At 44.8% G+C, this 22,365-nt stretch overlaps 1 protein-coding gene across 6 annotated transcripts in view; it reads left to right on the top strand.

The window, feature by feature from the left end:
- LOC139530633 (phosphatidate phosphatase LPIN1-like) overlaps positions 1-20,443 on the top strand; it is a 42,032-nt gene extending 21,589 nt beyond the window's left edge. For 2 of the 6 annotated variants that reach the window (XM_071327210.1, XM_071327211.1), the window contains 19 exons: positions 331-653; positions 4,135-4,251; positions 4,457-4,555; positions 5,043-5,157; positions 5,551-5,884; positions 6,079-6,172; positions 6,292-6,473; positions 8,616-8,709; positions 9,002-9,071; positions 9,504-9,581; positions 9,952-10,044; positions 10,224-10,291; positions 10,594-10,726; positions 11,487-11,635; positions 11,735-11,821; positions 12,069-12,221; positions 16,578-16,692; positions 16,983-17,086; positions 17,241-20,443. In XM_071327210.1, the coding sequence (XP_071183311.1) occupies positions 331-653; positions 4,135-4,251; positions 4,457-4,555; positions 5,043-5,157; positions 5,551-5,884; positions 6,079-6,172; positions 6,292-6,473; positions 8,616-8,709; positions 9,002-9,071; positions 9,504-9,581; positions 9,952-10,044; positions 10,224-10,291; positions 10,594-10,726; positions 11,487-11,635; positions 11,735-11,821; positions 12,069-12,221; positions 16,578-16,692; positions 16,983-17,086; positions 17,241-17,673 (2,841 nt within the window). In that variant the 3' untranslated portion in view covers positions 17,674-20,443. The remainder of the gene's footprint in view (positions 1-330; positions 654-4,134; positions 4,252-4,456; positions 4,556-5,042; positions 5,158-5,550; positions 5,885-6,078; positions 6,173-6,291; positions 6,474-8,615; positions 8,710-9,001; positions 9,072-9,503; positions 9,582-9,951; positions 10,045-10,223; positions 10,292-10,593; positions 10,727-11,486; positions 11,636-11,734; positions 11,822-12,068; positions 12,222-16,577; positions 16,693-16,982; positions 17,087-17,240) is intronic. The other 4 variants (XM_071327212.1, XM_071327214.1, XM_071327213.1 and 1 more) reach the window with 4 other exon arrangements.
- The last annotated feature ends 1,922 nt before the right edge of the window (positions 20,444-22,365 follow it).

The following is a 22,365-nucleotide window of genomic DNA, read 5'->3' as shown; positions in this document are numbered from 1 at the left end:
TGAGTGACGTCAGTATGTCGTGTACTGGAAAGGGGTCTTATAGTGCAGCAAACAACTAAATTATCGTAACGCATAGGTTGTAATATGGCTTTTTCCCCCTGGCTTCCCCATTGATTTTACCCACGCACTGCTACTGCAGAGAGCCTAGTCACCTGGTGTACCCTGAAGATTAGAAGGAGGGAGTGAAAAGATGAATGTTATTCTTAATATCAAATATGAACATGTATTTCATTCTAATTTCTCCTGATTGCCATTTCCATGGCTAATTCTTACGTAACAATCCATTTACGTTTCATCATGACCTTACTTCCTGTTTCCTGTCTCCAACAGGAAGTGGTTCCATCATACCTGGCGACGTCACCTATCGTGTCCCAGGGGGCGGAGCTAATGGAAGCTCAGCTGGGGAGGGGTGTGTCTCGCCTCTCTGACCCCGCCTCCCTCCAGGTCCAGACCCTGGGCTCCCAGCAGACCACAGGAGGAGGAGGAGGGGAAGGAGGCATGATGATGAAGAAGAGGAGGAAAAGGAGGAGGAAGGCACGGGAAAGCGGAGGAGGGAGACGGGAGGAGAGTGGGGAGTACTCAGAGGATGAGGACATGTTCACCATCGACATGAGCACTGATGAGGAGAGAGAGCACGACAACAATAGTAGCAGGTGATGACAGCAAATACAGTATTTACATCAACACTGTATGGCTGTGTGTGTTTGTGTGTGCGTGCGTGTGACTTCCTGTGAAGTTCTCAGGACGCTCATTTGAAAACAGACAGGGTCACGTTTGGGCTGTTTGGAGCGGTCTGCCAGTATTGCAGGGCGAGGATTGTTTATGTGACACACAGCTGTCTGTCAGCAGCTACTGACTGCAGTCAAGTGGTTGTGTGGGGAGGAGAGAGAAGATTACACTGTCTTGTTGAGGTATTCTCAGTTTGGTCTTTCTGCGATCCTGAATATGTGTGTTTGGTAGAGGAATGATCCTTCTGAGATGTGGTTTATAGGAACGTGCACACGTGTGTGTTTTTGCGTGCATGTGAGAGAGAGAGGCATGTGAGAGAGAGAGAGAGAGAGAGAGAGAGAGAGAGAGAGAGAGAGAGAGAGAGAGAGAGAGAGAGAGAGAGAGAGAGAGAGAGAGAGAGAGAGAGAGAGAGAGAGAGAGAGAGAGAGAGAGAGAGAGAGAGAGAGAGAGACTGGTTAAGAGCCAGAATAGCTTTGCTCCACTGCAGAGGTAAAAAAAAAAGCTTGATCAGCATCAGAATGGTTTCTGCGAAACACATGAACCACTGCCAGCTCCTCTCTGTGTGTGTGGGACCCAGCAGGGAGGGGCAGACTCTGTTCTCAGGCGTTCCATGCAGGTCTGAGACAGACAGACAGGCAAACACCTATACACACGCACGCAAGCACACACACACAAAATCACTTCACAACAAAATCACTTCACAAACAGCCCCTCTCCCTGAGTAGTAAAGCACCAGTGGGTATAGCAGTCAGTCACTCAGTCTGTTAGTCTGTTCATATGCTGGTTGGGTGCTGGCTGAGACTGAGACTGGATAAACAAGCCTGAAGTGGCCAGTGTCTGTCTTTTGTGAACCAAATTATCTGTGTTCTGTGTGTGTGCGTTTTTGTGTTCAGGCTCTGTGAATACCAGTTCTCTGTCCCACGTGTCGGAGACGCTCCAGTGCCTCGTTCTTTTCCCACAATGCGCTCTGGCTCTGTGGAGTAATGACCGTGGTGAATGGGGCCTCTCTCAGTCCCTCTTGATTCTCTCTCATTCATCTGGTGTGTGTGTGTGTGTGTGTGTGTGTGTGTGTGTGTGTGTGTGTGTGTGTGTGTGTGTGTGTGTGTGTGTGTGTGTGTGTGTGTGTGTGTGTGTGTGTGTGTGTGTGTGTGTGTGTGTGTGTGTGTGTGTGTGTGTGTGTGTGTGTGTTTGGTTTTACTATCCTTGTGGGGATCAGAAATCATCACAAGGATAGTAGAAAAGGACAATTCAGACAGTTGGGACATTTTGCTGGTCCCAACAAGGAAAAAGGCTATTTTCAGTTTCGGGGTTAGGTTTAGGGTTAGGGTTACAATTAGGGTTAGGGGTTAGGTTTAGGGTTAGGATATTAATATTTCTCCTAAAAACTATTGGCATTAATAATTGTACAAATACTTCCAGTGCTGCAACTGGATTCACATCCTCATACACATCAAACTGTCACCGCGACTTCCGCCGAAGTCGGTCCCTCTACTTGTTCGGGAGGTGTTCGGCGGTCGACGTCACCAACCTTCTAGCCATCACTGATCCATTTTTCATGTTCCATTGGTTTTGTCTTGTCTTCCTTCACACCTGGTTCCAATCCCATCAATGACATGTTGTGTATTTAACCCTCTGTTCCCCCCCATGTCCTTGTCGGTAATTGTTTCTTGTAGTGCTTATGCACGGTATGCTGGTATTTACTGGGTTTTGTTTGACCCATTTATATTATTGTTCTGTTGACGGTGGTTTATGGATATTAACACCGATGTCTACTTTACTTGACTGACTTCATCAGGAACGAGATTGATGAGGGAAATCTGTGTGGAATGGTACTGCTTGACCTACAGAAGGCCTTTGATACAGTTAACCACTGTCTCCTAATCTCCAAACTGGAGGCACTGGGGTTAAGCAGTATCCCTCTAGGCTGGGTAAAGTCCTATTCATCAGGAAGGGAGCAAGTAGTAGAGGTTAATGGATCACTGTCTCAGGCAAAACCAATGAGTCTGCTGTTTTTATTGTATATTAATGATATGAAAGATGCTTGTTCTTGTCGTCTTTTTCTTTATGCGGATGACTCTACACTTCTGGTGTCTCACAAAAGTAACACTATGTTGGAGAGCATACTTAGCACAGAGCTTACTAACATTAGCAAATGGCTTGGAGATAATAAGTTATCTCTGCACTTAGGGAAAACTGAAGCAATTCTTTTTGGATCCAGGCCTAAATTGTGTAGGTTGTCTGAAATCAGAGTGGAGTTAGGGGGTGAGGTGGTGACCACTAAAACCTCTGTTAGCTACTTGGGATGTATCCTTGATGGAAGCTTGGGAGGTGTGAGCATGGCCAATAAGGGGCTAGGGAAGGTTAATGCCAGGATTAAGTTTTTGTCTAGAAAGTCCAAGCTGCTTGATAAGGACTCCATGAAAGTGCTAGCTACTACACTCATTCAATGCCATTTTGACTATGCTACTACTTCCTGGTTTGGGGGCTTATCTAAACTTATGAAGGGGAAGCTCCAGATAGCCCAGAATAAGTTGATCAGGGTAGTTTTGAAGGTGAGTCCACGTACTCACATAGGCAGGAGCTGCTTTCAGGAACTAAACTGGCTGCCTGTTGAGGCTAGGGTGTCCCAGATTAGACTAGGTTTGGTTTACAGGAGTATTTATGGTCCTGCGCACAGATATCTAAATGATTACTTTCCTTGTGTTAGGGATGCACACAATCACAGCACCAGATCAGGTGTTGCTGATGTGTGCTTATACAGGTTCCGGGGGAAATGCTGGGAAAGGTACTTTCTTGTATACTGGAGCCTCAGAATGGAATGAGTTGCCTCTGCCCATAAAACAACGTCCTCTCTGGACAGCTTTAAAAATAAAGTAAAAATATGTTTGATGTCCTCTGTGCCCATATGAATAACTCCTATGATGTAACTGGAATGATGAGGTAGATGTTCTTCTTTTATGTTTTTGTTTTATTATTTCACTGCCGTACTGTGTTCGATCTTGTCTAGCCATCTTGTCTCAAGAGGACCACAATGGAAATAAGTCCCAGACTTTATTGTGTGTTATCCTCGATTATTTTATTCATGTGCATGTATGGCTTTTAAGTTTTATGTGTGCTTGTTTTTTTAAATGGTCGAATTAATAAACTAAACTAAACGACACCGTTGTAAATCAGTTTTCGCTCTCCTGCGCCTGACTTCTCTGCCGCCAGTACGCACCTCACTACACAAACCAACATACATTTTTTTATATCTTCAGCAAAAGAGGCCTGAGAAAACATTGTGCATGATATCTCTGTGTGTACGTCTGTGTGTCTGTGCATGTGTGTGCATGTGTGTTGTTGCTGCTAACGTCTTTCTGTCTCCCTCTCTCTGTCTCTCTCTCTCTCTCTCTCTCGCTGTCTCAGGGCCTCTTCTCGGGAGCTCAATGGAGAGCAGGGCCCTAAGGCCAGTGTGTTGAGCAGCAACTACACCCAGAACACAACATACACACACTCTGACGCAGACTGGGCACGCTCACAGAGGTACATAAATATGACTCAACACACACAGACACACACTTACAGACACACACACACACCAGACATGACTAGAATAGAATAGAATAATACACAGTTTGGTTCGACTCATCTTGTCGTATTCGTTTGTAGATTAAAATAACTGCGTATGGCTAACAGTTGTCCTCTCTGTACGTCTGTCTCCCTCCCCCCTCTTTCTCTCCCCTTCCAGTGCTATAATAGAGCAGACACGTACTCTGTCTATCCCTCCTAGCGGTGGTCTGTCCATCTCCTGTCCACAGCAGACTTCTGTCTTCCCTTCTCCTGTCAGGTAAGTCATGTCACCATCCAATTTCACTTTTCAGTATAGCTTAATTAAGCCTTAAAAGTTATCCTTCGTTTAATTTTGGACCAACTACATATTGTCTAAAACCATGGGACAGAAACCAGCAGAGTTTCCCAGAGTGGAGCAGAGTGGGCACAGTTCAACGTATAGTTTTGATTCACATTTGGTTGAGTTGAAAACTAATGTGAATTCAAAGTGAAATCAACCAAATATGTCACCGTATCATTGGATTTAGGTTAATGTTAGGTGAAAACAATACGAAATTCTCTTACGTTGATGACTTTTTACAAATCCAATCAGTTTTCCACGTTAATTCAACGTCATCACATATAATTGTTTGGTTGAAATGACGTGGAAACAACATTGATTCAATAAGAAAAATCCCAGTGGGTTTGTACTGTATTGTTTATGTCCATGAGTCAGTGTAGTGCTGGCTCAACCAATCACATCTCTCTGTGTGTCTGTCACTCAGCAGCCCCGGTGGCTCCCGCCCCTCCACTCCGAAGAGTGACTCGGAGCTGACCAATCAAAGCAAAGACAACCCTGAGATTCTGTGGGCCTGGGGGGAGCTGCCACAAGCTGCCAAGGTACGGAGGGAGGGAGGGAGGGAGGGAGGTAAATAGAAAAAGAGAGTCATAGAGGGAGGGGGGAAGAGACAGATTCAGAGAGACAGAACAGGAATGAAGGGGCGCAAAGAGGGAGAGACAGTATGTCTAGCTGTAGTCCACACAGTGATCCAGGAATCAGCACTGATGATGGCAGAGGAACTTTAACCACTTTAATCATCTTCCATGAGAGCAGCAGAGGACACGCTTTTACCCTAGCGCTCACGCTAACCACACATCCTCTATCTCTTCTCTCTGCCTGTCTCTTCTTCTCTACTATTGACCCACGACCTCCCGCGTCCTTGCTGTAGCGTGCTTTCTTTCTTCTTCCTTACTCGCTCCTCTCTCTCTCTCTTTCCCTCTCTCCACCTCTAGCCCTCCTACCTCCCTCCATCCCAGATACAAGATTCTGGGATGAAGTCCCCTGTCTCCATCCCTGTGTGTGACAGCACACACTTCAGGACCATCCCCGGAGACTGTGGCCCCCCTGGCCAGACCCAGAGCCACCCAGACAATGTCCCCCCATCCCTCAACCCATACATGCCCCAGCCTGGGAACAACACGGCTGGGCCCGGGGCTGGAGGGGACATGGAGTTAGTAGGGGCAGCCTGTAGAGAGGTGGAGGGGCTGATGGCCTCCAGGTTGCTGTCAGAACTGGATGAGGGGTGCAGCCCGGTCAGACGCACAGACTCCCCATCCAAGAGGAAAGGTACGTCTTCTCCAACCATTGCCTCCAAGCGGAATAGAGTTTAGATTGCAGAATTTGAATTTCAGCTGTCACTCAACATGCGTTCACGTCTGTAGATGTGATTGCCCCCCCCAATTAGCTACACGTGAAGTTAATGGATGAAAATGCCATGTCAATCATTGTATCCATGGTAACGTGTGACGCTGTACCTGCAGACAAGAGGAGCCACCACCTGGGCTCGGATGGAATCTACCTGGATGACATCACTGAGCTGGAGCCAGAGGTGGCTGCTCTGTACTTCCCTAAAAGGTAACACGGCCCTCACACACACACACACACTCTCACCTATAACACACACACACACACACCTATTCTGTTCTACACAAACACTCGTCCCCCACTTCTGAACCTATGACACTGTTCCTTAGTGACGGTTCAGTGAGAGCAGGCTCGGAGACAGGGGCCCGGAGCGCCAACCAATCACCTCAGTCGGTGGGCAGCAGTGGGATGGACAGCGGTGTGGACAGCTACTCTGACCAGCTGGGAGACATGCCCAACATCGCCATCTCCCTGTGTGGAGGTCTCACTGACAACAGAGAGATCACAAAAGGTACTGGCCGTTAAACACATGGGCTGCATCTCAATACTGTCAGCTTGATTTACTGGTATAACTGGAAATTGTAGCTCCATCTACTTGCTGTCATTGTTTTCACCTATCCAGCCCTCTCAGATCCACTAACTGGTGAGAGATCAGATGAGAGGGAGCTCATTTCTACAGAACAGTTCTATTAACCCTCTCCTGTCTGTGTCTCTACATAACAGTTATATTAACCCTCTCCTGTCTTTTTCTCTACAGACCAATTCTATTAACCCTCTCCTGTCTGTGTCTCTACATAACAGTTCTATTAACCCTCTCCTGTCTGTGTCTCTACATAACAGTTATATTAACCCTCTCCTGTCTGTGTCTCTACATAACAGTTCTATTAACCCTCTCCTGTCTGTGTGTCTCTACAGACTAGTTCTATTAACCCTCTCCTGTCTGTGTGTCTACAGAACAGTTATATTAACCATCTCCTGTCTGTGTGTCTACAGACCAGTTCTATTAACCCTCTCCTATCTGTGTGTCTCTACAGAACAGTTATATTAAACCTCTCCTGTCTGTGTCTCTACAGACCAGTTCTATTAACCCTCTCCTGTCTGTGTGTCTACAGAACAGTTATATTAACCCTCTCCTGTCTGTGTGTCTCTACAGAACAGTTATATTAACCCTCTCCTGTCTGTGTGTCTACAGAACAGTTATATTAACCCTCTCCTGTCTGTGTGTCTACAGAACAGTTATATTAACCCTCTCCTGTCTGTGTGTCTACAGAACAGTTCTATTAACCCTCTCCTGTCTGTGTCTCTACAGAACACTTATATTAACCCTCTCCTTTCTGTGTCTCTACAGACCAGTTCTATTAACCCTCTCCTGTCTGTGTCTCTACAGAACACTTATATTAACCCTCTCCTGTCTGTGTCTCTACAGACCAGTTCTATTAACCCTCCTGTCTGTGTGTCTCTACAGAACAGTTCTATTAACCCTCTCCTGTCTGTGTCTCTACAGACCAGTTCTATTAACCCTCTCCTGTCTGTGTCTCTACAGACCAGTTCTATTAACCCTCTCCTGCCTGTGTGTCTCTACAGACCAGTTCTATTAACCGTCTCCTGTCTGTGTCTCTACAGAACAGTTCTATTAACCCTCTCCTGTCTGTGTCTCTACATAACAGTTCTATTAACCCTCTCCTGTCTGTGTCTCTACAGAACAGTTCTATTAACCCTCTCCTGTCTGTGTCTCTACAGAACAGTTCTATTAACCTTCTCCTGTCTGTGTGTCTACAGAACAGTTCTATTAACCCTCTCCTGTCTGTGTGTCTCTACAGAACAGTTCTATTAACCCTCTCCTGTCTGTGTGTCTCTACAGAACAGTTCTATGAACCCTCTCCTGTCTGTGTGTCTCTACAGAACAGTTATATTAACCCTCTCCTGTCTGTGTGTCTACAGAACAGTTATATTAACCCTCTCCTGTCTGTGTGTCTACAGAACAGTTCTATTAACCCTCTCCTGTCTGTGTGTCTACAGAACAGTTATATTAACCTTCTCCTGTCTGTGTGTCTCTACAGAACAGTTCTATTAACCCTCTCCTGTCTGTGTGTCTACAGAACAGTTCTATTAACCCTCTCCTGTCTGTGTGTCTACAGAACAGTTATATTAACCCTCTCCTGTCTGTGTGTCTCTACAGAACAGTTATATTAACCCTCTCCTGTCTGTGTCTCTACAGAACAGTTATATTAACCCTCTCCTGTCTGTGTCTCTACAGACCAGTTCTATTAACCCTCCTGTCTGTGTGTCTCTACAGAACAGTTCTATTAACCCTCTCCTGTCTGTGTCTCTACATAACAGTTCTATTAACCCTCTCCTGTCTGTGTCTCTACAGAACAGTTCTATTAACCCTCTCCTGTCTGTGTCTCTACATAACAGTTCTATTAACCCTCTCCTGTCTGTGTCTCTCTACAGAACAGTTCTATTAACCCTCTCCTGTCTGTGTCTCTACAGAACAGTTCTATTAACCTTCTCCTGTCTGTGTGTCTACAGAACAGTTCTATTAACCCTCTCCTGTCTGTGTGTATCTACAGAACAGTTCTATTAACCCTCTCCTGTCTGTGTGTCTACAGACCAGTTATATTAACCCTCTCCTGTCTGTGTGTCTCTACAGAACAGTTCCAGGAGAGAGCCATCTCTTACCAGCAGTTCACTGAAAACCCCTCCATCATCGACGATCCCAACCTGGTGGTCAAGATTGGAACCAAGTACGTAAGATACCTCTAACTAACCTTTAACCTCATAGCAGTAAAGATGTGATTGTTCCCGATAAATCCGGAATTCCTGCTTTTCTGACGTAATCCTCCGTATATCATTGATTCTGACCTATCCACTAGCCAAAATCCAGATGTTCTATGTTGTCCTGATCTGAATGGAAAAGTATGTATGTACTGTATACTCTTTGTGCGCACTGTAAAAATGCAGTACTACCGATAAGAAATGAACTGCAGACACTAAAGATACAACAGTGATCTTATGTTTGTGTCTGTTCTCCTCCAGGTACTACAACTGGACCACCGCAGCCCCTCTCATGCTGGCTATGCAGGTGTATCAGAAGCCCCTGCCAATGGTAAGACCTCCGTAACATTAGCAACATGCTATTAGCAACATGCTATTAGCAACATGCTATTAGCATAGCATCTAGGCTACTCGACTTGGTGATGAGACTGTGTGCTAATGTCAAATAGTGTGCTTTATTTGGCTACCTGAGTGGTTTTACCTGAGAGGCTTAAAAAGCGAATCATTTTGCAATGTAAAGAGAGAAGTCCAACTGTAACCCATCTAGCTAAATCTGGTTCTGCGTCTGGCTTCACGTGTGTTGTTTTTGTCTGAATTCTTCTGTCCTCTGTCTCGCTTTGGACTTCCTGTACACTAAAAAGCGTTCTCCTGAACCACGTCTCCTCCTAACACTTGAGTCTTTCTTCCCCCCTTGTTTTTCCCTTTTTTAATTTGTTCTCCCTCCATCTCACCTCCCATTTGGCCCCGTCTTGTGTGTCTTCAGCACTCCTGCCTGAGTTATGTGTACTCTGCCTTTGGCCTCTTCTCCTACTGTTTACCCAGTCTGTTTGGCTCCAGCCCCGTGGGTCTCTTTGGTTTCAGCTGTCTGTCTGTCTGTCTGTCTGGCTCTTGGATATAACATGTCTGTCTGTCTGTCTGTCTGTCTGTCTGTCTGTCTGTCTGTCTGTCTGTTGGGTATAGCATGTCTGTCTGTCTGTCTGTCTCTCTTTGTGTGTTATTCCTCTACTTCTCTCTCTCTTCTCTCTCTCCCAGTCTCTGTGTTTCCCTCCCTCTGTTGCTGCCTCTCTTCCTTAGATCGCCATCATCCAGTCACACGGACACACTTGCTTCACGTTTTTTGCGTTTGGGTTTTTGTATCTCTGTGTTTTTTGCGTTTTTAGTGGTTTTGTTGAGTTGGGTTTTTGGTCAGGAACTGTGTGCGTTTGCTTCAGGCCACGGTGGAGAACATCATGAAGGAGAAGATGCCCAAGAAAGGAGGCCGCTGGTGGTTCTCATGGCGCAGCAGGAACAGCGACTCCAAATCGGTACACACACACACCCCTGTAACACACGTACCTCCTGAACACACTTCCATAACCATTTGGGAACCTCCGCAGAAGTTACAATGCTGGACACTTGCCTATTTGACTAGTGGACTGGGGTATTATATGTGCTAGTGTGTCCTGGTTGTTGTATGAGTGTGTGTCTGGTTGTCTGTCCCCAGGACTCAGTGTCTGAGATAGGAGTTGGAGACGGGAGAGAGACCTCTCTCAGCATGGCTTCCGTCAATGGGTAATGACACTTCTCTAACACCAGAACAGTTTACGATATATGTGCAATATGAATTAACTATGTTGAGTACACATTTATATACCTTAGTTTACATATCCTCGTATAAAGTACACAAAAGGGGGTGGTTTCATGGACACAGATTAAGCCTAATCCTGGACTAAAAAGCATTTTAATTCATTTGAGTCCGGGAAACTGCCCCTAGAGGTTTATAGGCTATATTTTTTATATACATGTTTTTAAATTCTGTTCATATAATCAGACATTATAGCTGAACTGTTGTTGTATCTGTTGATGTAACACAGAATGAAGGAGGAGTCTTCCTCCAGCGATGAGGAACACAGACCGTCCAATCAAGAATCCTGCCAGCCCGAGCCTCTTCTCACGCCTGGTAGTGTCTTCTACAGGAAGACCCTCAGACTGACCCCAGAGCAGCTGGTGAGAGACTCAACACTGTTCCCCTGACCTCTGTTAAGATAGCTTCTGATCTCAGAACTGCTGGTGAGAAACACAATACTTCTCACATCTTTTGATGGGGTGATGTTGAACTGTGTATTCTCAGGCAAGTCTTCAGTTGAACCAATCAGTAGCAGGGTTAGAGTTAGTAGAGGCTGTATGGGTAATGTAGTTTTTCTGCCCTCAAGAAAATCTGCAGTTAAACCACTCAGTAACGAGGTTATGCTGCATTCAAGACAATGTGGAACTCTGAAAAAAATGAGCTCCGACTTAAAAAAAATCTATTTGAACGGTCATCCAACTTGGAATTACAAGTAAGAAACTCGGGCATCATCCTAGAGCTCCGACTTCTCCGACATGAAGATTCCTGACATCACGTCAACAAAAAACATGGCGGCCTTCATCGTTTACATAAAAATATGTATTCTCACCTAATGCATTTCCTCTCTTCTTTAAACACTTTAGCAAGAGGCATATAGCATCTCTGCAAACAAAAGATTCCTTCAAGTGTCCATGTTTTTCCGAGTTGACAGCTTGAACGCACTGAAGTGGGAGGTCGAAAGACTTCCTAGTCGGGATCTCAGAGTTTGCCGAGTTGTCTTGAACGCACCATTAGAGTTAGTAGAGGGTGTATGGGTAATGTAGTCTTTCTTCCCATCAAGCCAGTCTGCCGTTGAACCACTCAGTAACAGGGTTAGAGTTAGTAGAGGCTGTATGGGTAATGTAGTCTTTCTGTCCTCAGGCCAGTCTTCAGTTGAAGGAGGGTCCTAATGAGGTGGTGTTCAGTGTGACTACTCAGTACCAGGGCACCTGTCGCTGCCAGGGCACCATCTATCTCTGGAGCTGGGACGACAAGATTGTCATCTCAGACATTGACGGCACCATCACCAGGTAAGTGTGTGTGTGTGTTTGTATTGGCAGTTGTATGTGATCACATTATATCTGTTAATGATAGTCTAATTACATGTGTGTGCGTGTCCTCTCATTCAGATCTGACACCCTGGGCCACATCCTGCCAACGCTGGGTAAAGATTGGACCCACCAGGGCATTGCCCGCCTCTACCACCGAGTCAGCCAGTGAGTCTCCCACAACAGGAGTTACATAACTATAGACGGTCGTTAGTGTAATGAAACAGGGGTCACATTCAGAATATGTCTCAATGTAAGATGAATGAATCATGTCAGCTTTAATCATGGTGTTTAGTACGTTGCACCATCCTGAAAACAGCCATTTAGTTGAACTCCTGTCTCCTCCCTCTCTCTTAGGACTTACTAGGAGAGTAGAAAAATGTAATCTCTCTCTCCCTCTCTCTCTCTCTCTCAGGAACGGTTATAAGTTCATGTACTGCTCTGCAAGGGCTATAGGTATGGCTGATATGACGAGGGAATATCTCCACTGGGTCAACGAGAGAGGAACCATGCTGCCTATAGGACCTGTCCTACTCAGCCCCAGCAGCCTGTTCTCGGCCCTGCACAGGTGAGGAGCACACACACATCATCACGGTCTGCTAACTGCTAGCTTGCCAGCCCCGGTCTGCTAACTGCTAGCTTGTTTATCCCCGGCCTACTAACTGTTAGCTTGTTAGCATCGGCCTGCTAACTGTCTGAATCGCCGTGTCCCCAGTCAGCCCAACCACTCACTGGACCCATATGTTCACTTGGCTACGCATGCCTCTCTCTAATATCAATATGCCTCGTCCATTACTGTCCTGGTTAGTGATTACTGTCTTATTTCACTGTAGAGCCTCTAGCCCTGCTCAATATGCCTTAACCAACCATGTTGTTCCACCTCCTACATATGCGATGACATCACCTGGTTTAAATGTCTCTAGAGACTATATCTCTCTCATCATTACTCAATGCCTAGGTTTACCTCCAATGTGCTCACATCCTACCTTACCTTTGTCTGTACACTATGCCTTGAATCTATGCTATCGTGCCCAGAAACCTGCTCCTTTTAATCTCTGTTCCGAACGTGCTAGACGGCCAGTTCGTATAGCATTTAGCCGTACCCTTATCCTACTTCTCCTCTGTTCCTCTGGTGATGTAGAGATTAATCCAGGTCCTGCAGTGCCTAGCCCCATTCCCACTCCCCAGGTGCTCTCATTTGTTGACTTCTGTAACCTTAAAAGCCTTGGTTTCATGCATGTTAGCATTAGAAGCCTACTCCCTAAGTTTGTTTTATTCACTGCTTTAGCACACTCTGCCAACCCGGATCTCTTAGCCGTGTCTGAATCCTGGCTTAGGAAAACCATCAAAAACCCTGAAATCTCCATCGCTAACTATAACATTTTCCGCCAAGATAGAACTGCCAAAGGAGGCGGTGTTGTTTAATCTACTGCAAAGATAGCCTGCAGAGTTCTGTATTACTATCCAAGTCTGTACCCAAACAATTCAAGCTTCTACTTCTAAAAATTCACCTTTCCAGAAACAAGTCTCTCATTGTTTCCGCTTGCTATAGACCTCCCTCTGCCCCCAGCTGTGCCCTCGATACCATATGTGAATTGATTGCCCCCCATCTATCTTCTGGGCTTGTGCTACTAGGTGACCTAAACTGGGACATGCTTAACACCCCGGCCATCCTACAATCTAAGCCTGATGCCCTCAATCTCACACAAATTATCAATGAACCTACCAGGTACAACTCCAAATCCGTAAACACGGGCACCCTCATAGATGTCATCCTAACTAACTCGCCCTCCAAATACACCTCTGCTGTTTTCTCGGCGATCAATTCAGCGATCTCAGCGATCTCAGCGATCACTGTCTCATTGCCTGCATCCGTAATGGGGCTGCGACCAAACGACCACCCCTCATCACTGTCAAACGCTCCCTAAAACACTTCTGCGAGCAGGCCTTTCTAATCGACCTGGCCGGGGTATCCTGGAATGACATTGACCTCATCCCGTCAGTAGATGATGCCTGGCTATTCTTTAAAAGTGCCTTCCTCACCATCTTAAATAAGCATGCCCCATTCAAAAAATGTAGAACTAGGAATAGATACAGTCCTTGGTTCACTCCAGGCCTGTCTGCCCTTGACCAGCACAAAAACATCCTGTGGCGTTCTGCATTAGCATCGAATAGCCCCCATGATATGCAACTTTTCAGGGAATTTAGGAACAAATATACACAGGTAGTTAGGAAAGCTAAGGCTAGCTTTTTCAAACAGAAATTTGCATCCTGTAGTACTAACCCAAAAAAGTTCTGGGACACTGTAAAGTCCATGGAGAATAAGAGCAGCTCCTCCCAGCTGCCCACTGCTCTGAGGCTAGGAAACACTGTCACCACCGATAAATCCACTATAATTGAGAATTTCAATAAGCATTTCTCTACGGCTGGCCATGCTTTCCACCTGGCTACCCTTACCCCGGTCAACTGCCCGGCACCCTCCACAGCAACCCGCCAAAGCCCCCACCATTTCTCCTTCACCCAAATACAGATAGCTGATGTTCTGAAAGAGCTGCAAAATCTGGACCCCTACAAATCAGCCGGGCTAGACAATCTGGACCCTCTCTTTCTAAAATTATCTGCCGAAATTGTTGCGACCCCTATTACTAGCCTGTTCAACCTCTCTTTCGTATCGTCTGAGATTCCCAAAGATTGGAAAGCTGCCGCGGTCATCCCCCTCTTCAAAGGGGGTGACACTCTAGACCCAAACTGCTACAGACCTATATCTATCCTACCCTGCCCTTCTAAGGTCTTCGAAAGCCAAGATAACAAACAGATTACCGACCATTTCGAATCCCACCGTACCTTCTCCGCTATGCAATCTGGTTTCAGAGCTGGTCATGGGTGCACCTCAGCCACGCTCAAGGTCCTAAACGACATCATAACCGCCATCGATAAGAGACATTACTGCGCAGCCATATTCATCGACCTGGCCAAGGCTTTCAACTCTGTCAATCACCACATTCTTATTGGCAGACTCGACAGCCTTGGTTTCTCAAATGATTGCCTCGCCTGGTTTACCAACTTCTTCTCTGATAGAGTTCAGTGTGTCAAATCGGAGGGCCTGTTGTCCGGACCTCTGGCAGTCTCTGGGGGTGCCACAGGGTTCAATCCTCGGGCCAACTCTCTTCTCTGTATACATCAATGATGTTGCTCTTGCTGCTGGTGATTCTCTGATACACCTCTACGCAGACGACACCATTCTGTATACTTCTGGCCTCTCTTTGGACACTGTGTTAACTAACCTCCAGACGAGCTTCAATGCCATACAACTCTCCTTCCGTGGCCTCCAACTGCTCTTAAACGCAAGTAAAACTAAATGCATGCTATTCAACCGATCACTGCCCGCACCTGCTCGCCCGTCCAGCATCACTACTCTGGACGGTTCTGACTTAGAATACGTGGACAACTACAAATACCTAGGTGTCTGGTTAGACTGTAAACTCTCCTTCCAGACTCACATTAAGCATCTCCAATCCAAAATTAAATCTAGAAACGGCTTCCTATATCGCAACAAAGCATCCTTCACTCATGCTGCCAAACATACCCTCGTAAAACTGACCATCCTACCGATCCTCGACTTCGGTGATGTCATCTATAAAATAGCCTCCAACACTCTACTCAACAAACTGGATGCAGTCTATCACAGTGCCATCCGTTTTGTCACCAAAGCCCCATACACTACCCACCATTGCAACCTGTACGCTCTCGTTGGTTGGCCCTCGCTTCATACTCGTCGCCAAACCCACTGGCTCCAGGTCATCTACAAGTCTCTGCTAGATAAAGTCCCCCCTTATCTCAGCTCGCTGGTCACCATAGCAACACCCACCTGTAGCACGTGCTCCAGCAGGTATATCTCACTGGTCACCCCCAAAGCCAATTCCTCCTTTGGTCGTCTTTCCTTCCAGTTCTCTGCTGCCAATGACTGGAACGGACTGCATAAATCTCTGAAGCTGGAAACACTTATCTCCCTCACTAGCTTTTAAGCACCAGCTGTCAGAGCAGCTCACAGATCACTGCACCTGTACATAGCCCATCTATAATTTAGCTCAAACAGCTACCTCTTCCCCTACTGTATTTATTTATTTACTTTGCACATTCTTCCACTGCAAATCTACCATTCCATTGTTTTACTTGCTATATTGTATTTTCCTCGCCACCATGGCCTTTTTTTTTTGCCTTTACCTCCCTTATCTCACCTCATTTGCTCACATTGTATAGATACTTATTTTTCTACTGTATTATTGACTGTATGTTTTGCTTATTCCATGTGTAACTCTGTGTTGTTGTATGTGTCGAACTGCTTTGCTTTATCTTGGCCAGGTCGCAGTTGTATATGAGAACTGGTTCTCAACTAGGTTACCTGGTTAAATAAAGGTGAACTAAAAATACAAATAAAAAAATCACCGTCAAAATAAACACAGCAGAGGCGTCAAACACAATAGAGAACAATGTACAGTACATTTTAGCAGGCGCTCTTATTCACAGCATACATTTTCATACTGGTCCCCCATGGGGATAAAACCCACAACCCTGACGCACCATGCTAAACCAACTGAGCCACACGGGACGACAGTAGCTTATATAGAAGAGATATCCCTATATTATATAATGATCATTCTGACCTTCCTGTCCTGTCGTCCTTCCTTTCCTGTCCTGATATTTTTGTTCTGTCTTGTCATCCTGTCTTTCCTGTTTTGTACTTCCTGTCGTTCTGTCCTTCCTGTCCTAACCTGTCGTCCTGTCCTTCCTGTCTTGTCCTGTCATCTCTGCCCTATCCTTCCTGTCCTGTCTTGTCCTGTCATCTCTGCCCTATCCTTCCTGTCCTGTCTTGTCCTGTCATCCCTGCCCTATCCTTCCTGTCCTGTCTTGTCCTGTCCTGTAGGGAGGTGATAGAGAAGAAGCCTGAGAGGTTTAAGATTGAGTGTCTGACCGACATCAAGCAGCTGTTCCACCCCAACACTGAGCCTTTCTACGCAGCCTTCGGCAACAGAGCCACGGTGAGAGCCCTGCTCCCTCCACCACTGTACATGTTAACTTTGGCTACTTTTTAGATTCATTTGACCGGGACCTTAAACATTCTATACCTTTTACATTTACATTTTGGTCATTTAGCAGACGTTGTTATCCAGAGCGACTTACAGCCAGTAATCAACTTTTTTGCCAATGTGACAGATTCAAAAGGCTCATTTCAAACTGAATATTATGTTTGCTTCTGTTGTTGTTGTGTATGTTTTTTTTGGATAGTACGTCAGTCACTGTTACAGTTGTTGTTGTTGTTGTTGTTTAGGATGTGTATTCCTATAAGGAGGTGGGCGTTCCCCTAAACAGGATCTTCACAGTCAACCCCAAGGGAGAGCTGATACAGGAACACGCCAGGACCAACATCTCATCGTAAGTCAGACCTCTCTGTCTCTTTCTTTATCCCTCCATCTTTCTCCCTCATATGTCAATGTCTCTCTCTCCCTCAGTAGCTCTGTCTGTCTCTGTCTCTGTCTAACGAACAATGAAAGTAAATGAAGTATGTTTCTGTTCCTGTCCCTTCCAGGTATGGTCGTCTGTGTGAGGTGGTGGACCACGTCTTCCCCCTGTTGATCAGAGGTCACGTCTCAGACTTCTCCTGCCCTGACACCTTCAGCCAGTTTACCTACTGGAGAGAACAGCTGCCCCAGATCCACAGCCCTGATCAGCCCCAGATCCACAGCCCTGACCAGCCCTTGGTCCACACCCCTGACCAGCCCCTGGTGCACACCCCTGACCAGCCCCTGGTTCACACCCCTGACCAGCCCTTGGTCCACACCCCTGACCAGCCCCTGGTGCACACCCCTGACCAGCCCCTGGTTCACACCCCTGACCAGCCCTTGGTCCACACCCCTGACCAGCCCTTGGTCCACACCCCTGACCAGCCCCTGGTTCACACCTCTGACCATCCTGTGGGCATCAGGTGTGGAGACCCACTTCCACACCAGACCACCCCATAAGTGACCTGTGTGCAATCTGGGAAGGAAAGGGAGAGACACTTTTATGATGATGACGGCGTGCAAATGGAAGAAGCATGTCTCTGCTCTAATGTCACACACACACACACACACACACACACACACACACACACACACACACACACACACACACACACACACACACACACACACACACACACACACACACACACACACACACACACACACACACACACACACACACACACACACACACACACACATGGTTGCCATGTGCACTAGTGGAAGTGTTCTCCGACAACAACAGGCATGTTAGCACTGAGTGGTATTTCTATGTACTCACCTTTCCTATTTATGTTTTACTCCTCAGTGTTCTGCTCTACAATACCTACTGTTCATCAGGTGTAAAAGGTGCTACTTGTATACATACACTTGTAGTAGCTGCAACTCCGACAGGAAGCACTGATTCAGTCAACCTGGGGGAAATCACTGTGAAGAACAGCCCATCAATGACAGCTCTTTCACCCAATTAACATTGCCTGATTGATTCTAGCACTTTTCGTCTCCAATGTGGGTACAGTCAACCGCAATGCATGTTCGATTGACACTTTCAGATCTAACGTTCACATGAAGTGCGAATATAATAAATGTCGAACAAAGCAGGATTATGCTCAACAAGCGCTGGGAATATTATAGAGCATGGCGATAATTCAGTTCACCCGTTCGACCTCCAAACGTTTGTCAATATAATCAAAACAAATGTTATTTGTCACATGCGCTGAATATTACCGTGAAATGCTTACTTCCAAGCCCTTAACCAACAGTGCAGTACAAGAAATAGAGTTAAGTAAAACATTTAATAAATGCGTTTTAAAGCACGTTTCCGTTCTAGTAAGTAGCATTCTATATTCGTTTTTTATTCTTCCGTTTTTTTTGTCATGTTCTGTGTATGGTAAATATGTTAGTGATCAACTGAACTGAAACAGGTAACCGATGCAGCTCTTCACTATTATTAACAAGGCACAGAGGAGGGCTGTCTCTCTCGTTGATGCCTCTCGCCCATAGTCATCAATAGTCCTTAAATGGTCGTGTAACCAAACACCTGAGAAAAGGCTCATGTGAAACTGACGTTACTCTGACAGTAAGCAGTGCAAGAAAACTCAGGTTGTCCTTTTCAGCAGTGGTCTTCGTTTCTCCACTCGTCACGGTTTCCACGGACCGTGACACATATGTTATCAAATCAAATTGCATTTGCCACCTGCGCTGAATACAACAGGTGTAGACCTTAACTGTAAGGTCTACACCTGTTATATATGGGGCGCATGTGACAAAAACAATTTGATTTGATGACCTATCCGATTCTCTCTGTGCAGTGTCATTGTTTTGGCTAACGTTAACAGATAATGTTGTGCAGACAGTAGAAAACATATTATGTCCTCTGCTTTGGTTGTCCATCATCTTAATGATGTGTAACTGCGAGATGAGAGAAATCTACAAATGTATGAACTGTTTAATTCATTTCACATTTTTAAGCAAGCAGCTTGTGAACGCACTTGGATTTGGGCTTTGGTTTTTATTTCATTTTAAATATTGTGTTTATGTGATCGAATCTGAATAGAGTTTTGATGTTCATTCTCACTTTTGTATATAGTGCAACCTTTTTTTAGCGATCGAATTCAGAAACATTGTCAGTAAGTGGCTGGCTGCTGGACTACAGTAGTTTGACCTTAAGGCGAACAACATTTTGCACTGACAGACTATAGTGGCCACTGAAGCGAAACCATTGAGATATTCTACAGTAAACCAATCAACATTCTCCTGAATTCTAGAATCTACTACTTAGATACAAAGAACTTAGACACGTAGCTTCAATTGAACTGATGTTCCTTGTAATTTCAGCAATTAGAATGCACAACAACCTTGATGGTTCTGAACCTCCTCAAAGGGTTTAAAGCACAAAGCACTAACGACATAGTCCGTCTGTCCATCAGATCTCTGTTGTGAACAGAGGTGGCAGTATGTTTCTATGGGTGGCTACCGTGGAATGTGTATCACCATATGTATATTGTGCAATTGCCAATGTTATCCTGTATGTAGTATGTATGGATATTCAAGACGTCCTGCATTACCGGAATGAATACTAACACTGTGATACAGTATTTCTCTCTTTTCTTTATTGATCATATTGATGACCACTATAAAACCTGATTGCATCACTATGAAGGAGAGAAGGTTCCCACCGTCCCTGTGTCATATGCCATATTGATTACTTTCAACACCTTTACATTCACTTTGGTTGAATTGACTACCAGTGGGATGGTTGAAACATCCATTAACATGGTTCAGGAGAATTGTGACATAGCGACTAATGTGAGATGTTGGATTTACCACCAACCGAAGAGGTGTGTTGGTATTAGGAGGATAACGGATGGATGGATGAGTCAATGGAGGCATGTGATATCACTGTTGTGTTTTGTTTACTCCGCCTCTGTGTCATTGTGCTCTGTTCTCCCTTTACTGTACTGTCACAAGATTTGTTCCAAGTATGTTAAAGTACTACTGTATATTCAGATTAAATGACTGTATTCTTTCTGTGAAAGATCTATATAAACAACGAGTTTGTTGCCTTACAGTATGCCGTGGCTGTCTCTGCCCTCGTTAGTTTGTTTCTGAGATGTACAGAGTCAATTACTCTAGCACTGTGTCATGTTGTATAGGTTAACAATCCAGTCTGACAATAACTGTATTGAAAATAAGTTTCTCAATAAATGCAAAGTTGATTGTTGATGGATTGGATGTGTATGTCTCTCATTTCTCCTCCCTGTAGTGAACATGATATGAAACCAGATGCAGAGAGAGCATGTGTACTATTTCTTGAGTTTTAGAGTTTTTCCTGACCACATGACTGAAAAGTAACAGGACCATGATTCCACTCTACAGAGCAAAACTAACACCCATATTACCCAAGTCTACCATGGTGTTGCTCCATGGCTTTGTGAAGGCTGGATACATACTGCCATCTAGTGGAAGATATACTTATAACACCTTTCATATAAAACCCGTGTACAGTAATCAGCTCACTGACAGATCTGTCCGATACTCACGGGGATCACATGTAAAGTGATTTTTACAATAACAATAACACAACTGGTTATATTATTTAAACCAGTCTGAAGTTTAGTCAGATGAATCAAGCATTTTGCTACACCCGCAATAACATCTGCTAAATATGTGTATGCTACCAATAAAATTTGATTTGGGATGGACCGGAGGGGCTCCAGAGAAAAGAACTGCACAACAACGGTTTTACCTCCACTTATTAGTTTCCTCATCTACAACATCTGCGTGTGAGAGACGGTAGGGTAAAGTATTATTTTCTTTAGTTTTGTTCAATAGTTGTTGGGAATCAGTAGGAGATTATTTACAGACAATTATGTTTATCATAAAAATCGAATACGTAAAACATTTTTTTATTGAAGGCATTAGTCCCTGAGTGACAACTTTACTTTTCCCACTCTATGTAGGGCAGTGTCTCTGCCATCGTTTATATTTCTTGGCTATGAAAATGTTTCCATCCACATTAAATGAGTAATTCTGCTTTTAAAGTATTTGATTGGGAATGATGAGAGGAGAAAAGACGACAAGACAACTGACAAAAATGATCAAAATAGGAACTCATCAGGGTACTCCAGACGATAGCTGTTCCTCATTTGCTCATCTGCAGAAATTGCTTGACCATCTTTATGTAAATTCAGCTGGCTTTTCTTTCTGTTAGTTGTTTTGCTCATTCGTTTCTGGGAACTAACGCAAGAACCTTATTAGGCCAGCTGATTATATTACGCTCCTTGAGCCTTGTTCCAGTAAGTTTCAGTCTGTAAGACAGCCAGGTGACGCCATTTCCCCATCAGGTAGACTCTCCATACAGCACTCTGCCTTGTGTCATATACAGTATGCCAGTGGTTCCCAACCTTTTTCGGTTACTGTACCACCAAATAAATTTTTCTCTGCTCAGAGTACCCCCTCGTGTACATTTTACCAGTAGGCCTATGGTCTCATGATTCTTCCCAAGTACCCCCTGTGGATTAGTCCTAGCACCCCTGGTTGGGAACCACTGCAGTATGCTATGCCTTCTTCTCTGTCATGTACTGACAAGTGACAGGACAAATCTGTAGGCTCTTTTTCTGTATGGACAACATCAATTCTATGAAGAACTGTGTCTTAAAGATCACGTGCTGGACATCTATTTTCTCAGAAAGTTTTTGACACGAGAAAATAAATGAGGTTCTATCCGATCAACTGCAGGAGTGAATGATGGTTCCAGGCAGGAGTGAGGAAGTAGGAGAGAAAGAGCATGCAACAATGGCTGCCAGTGGATTAATCACACTGTTAGGTAAAATAATGTCTGTCATAATCTTGGCTTCAAATAAAACCGGCTTCGAATCTATTTACTGCATATGTGAATGAGTGACGCACTATATTAAAAACCAAATGCAGTACAATTGTATTATTTACAAAAAAAAATGCATTGAAAGTTTGCAAATATAGCATACATAGACAAGATATTTGACTTGATTTGTTTTTATTAGGATCTCTTTTAGTCCTCACTTGGACTAATCTTCCAAGAGTCCTCAAACATTAAAATACAATTTATAATACGATCACATTTTCACATTTAACACATTGTTCCAGACATAATACACTGACATATTGACC

Source organism: Salvelinus alpinus, chromosome 9 (assembly GCF_045679555.1).
Source record: "Salvelinus alpinus chromosome 9, SLU_Salpinus.1, whole genome shotgun sequence".
Classification (NCBI taxonomy): domain Eukaryota; kingdom Metazoa; phylum Chordata; class Actinopteri; order Salmoniformes; family Salmonidae; genus Salvelinus; species Salvelinus alpinus.
This window is presented reverse-complemented; position numbering and strand designations above follow the sequence as displayed.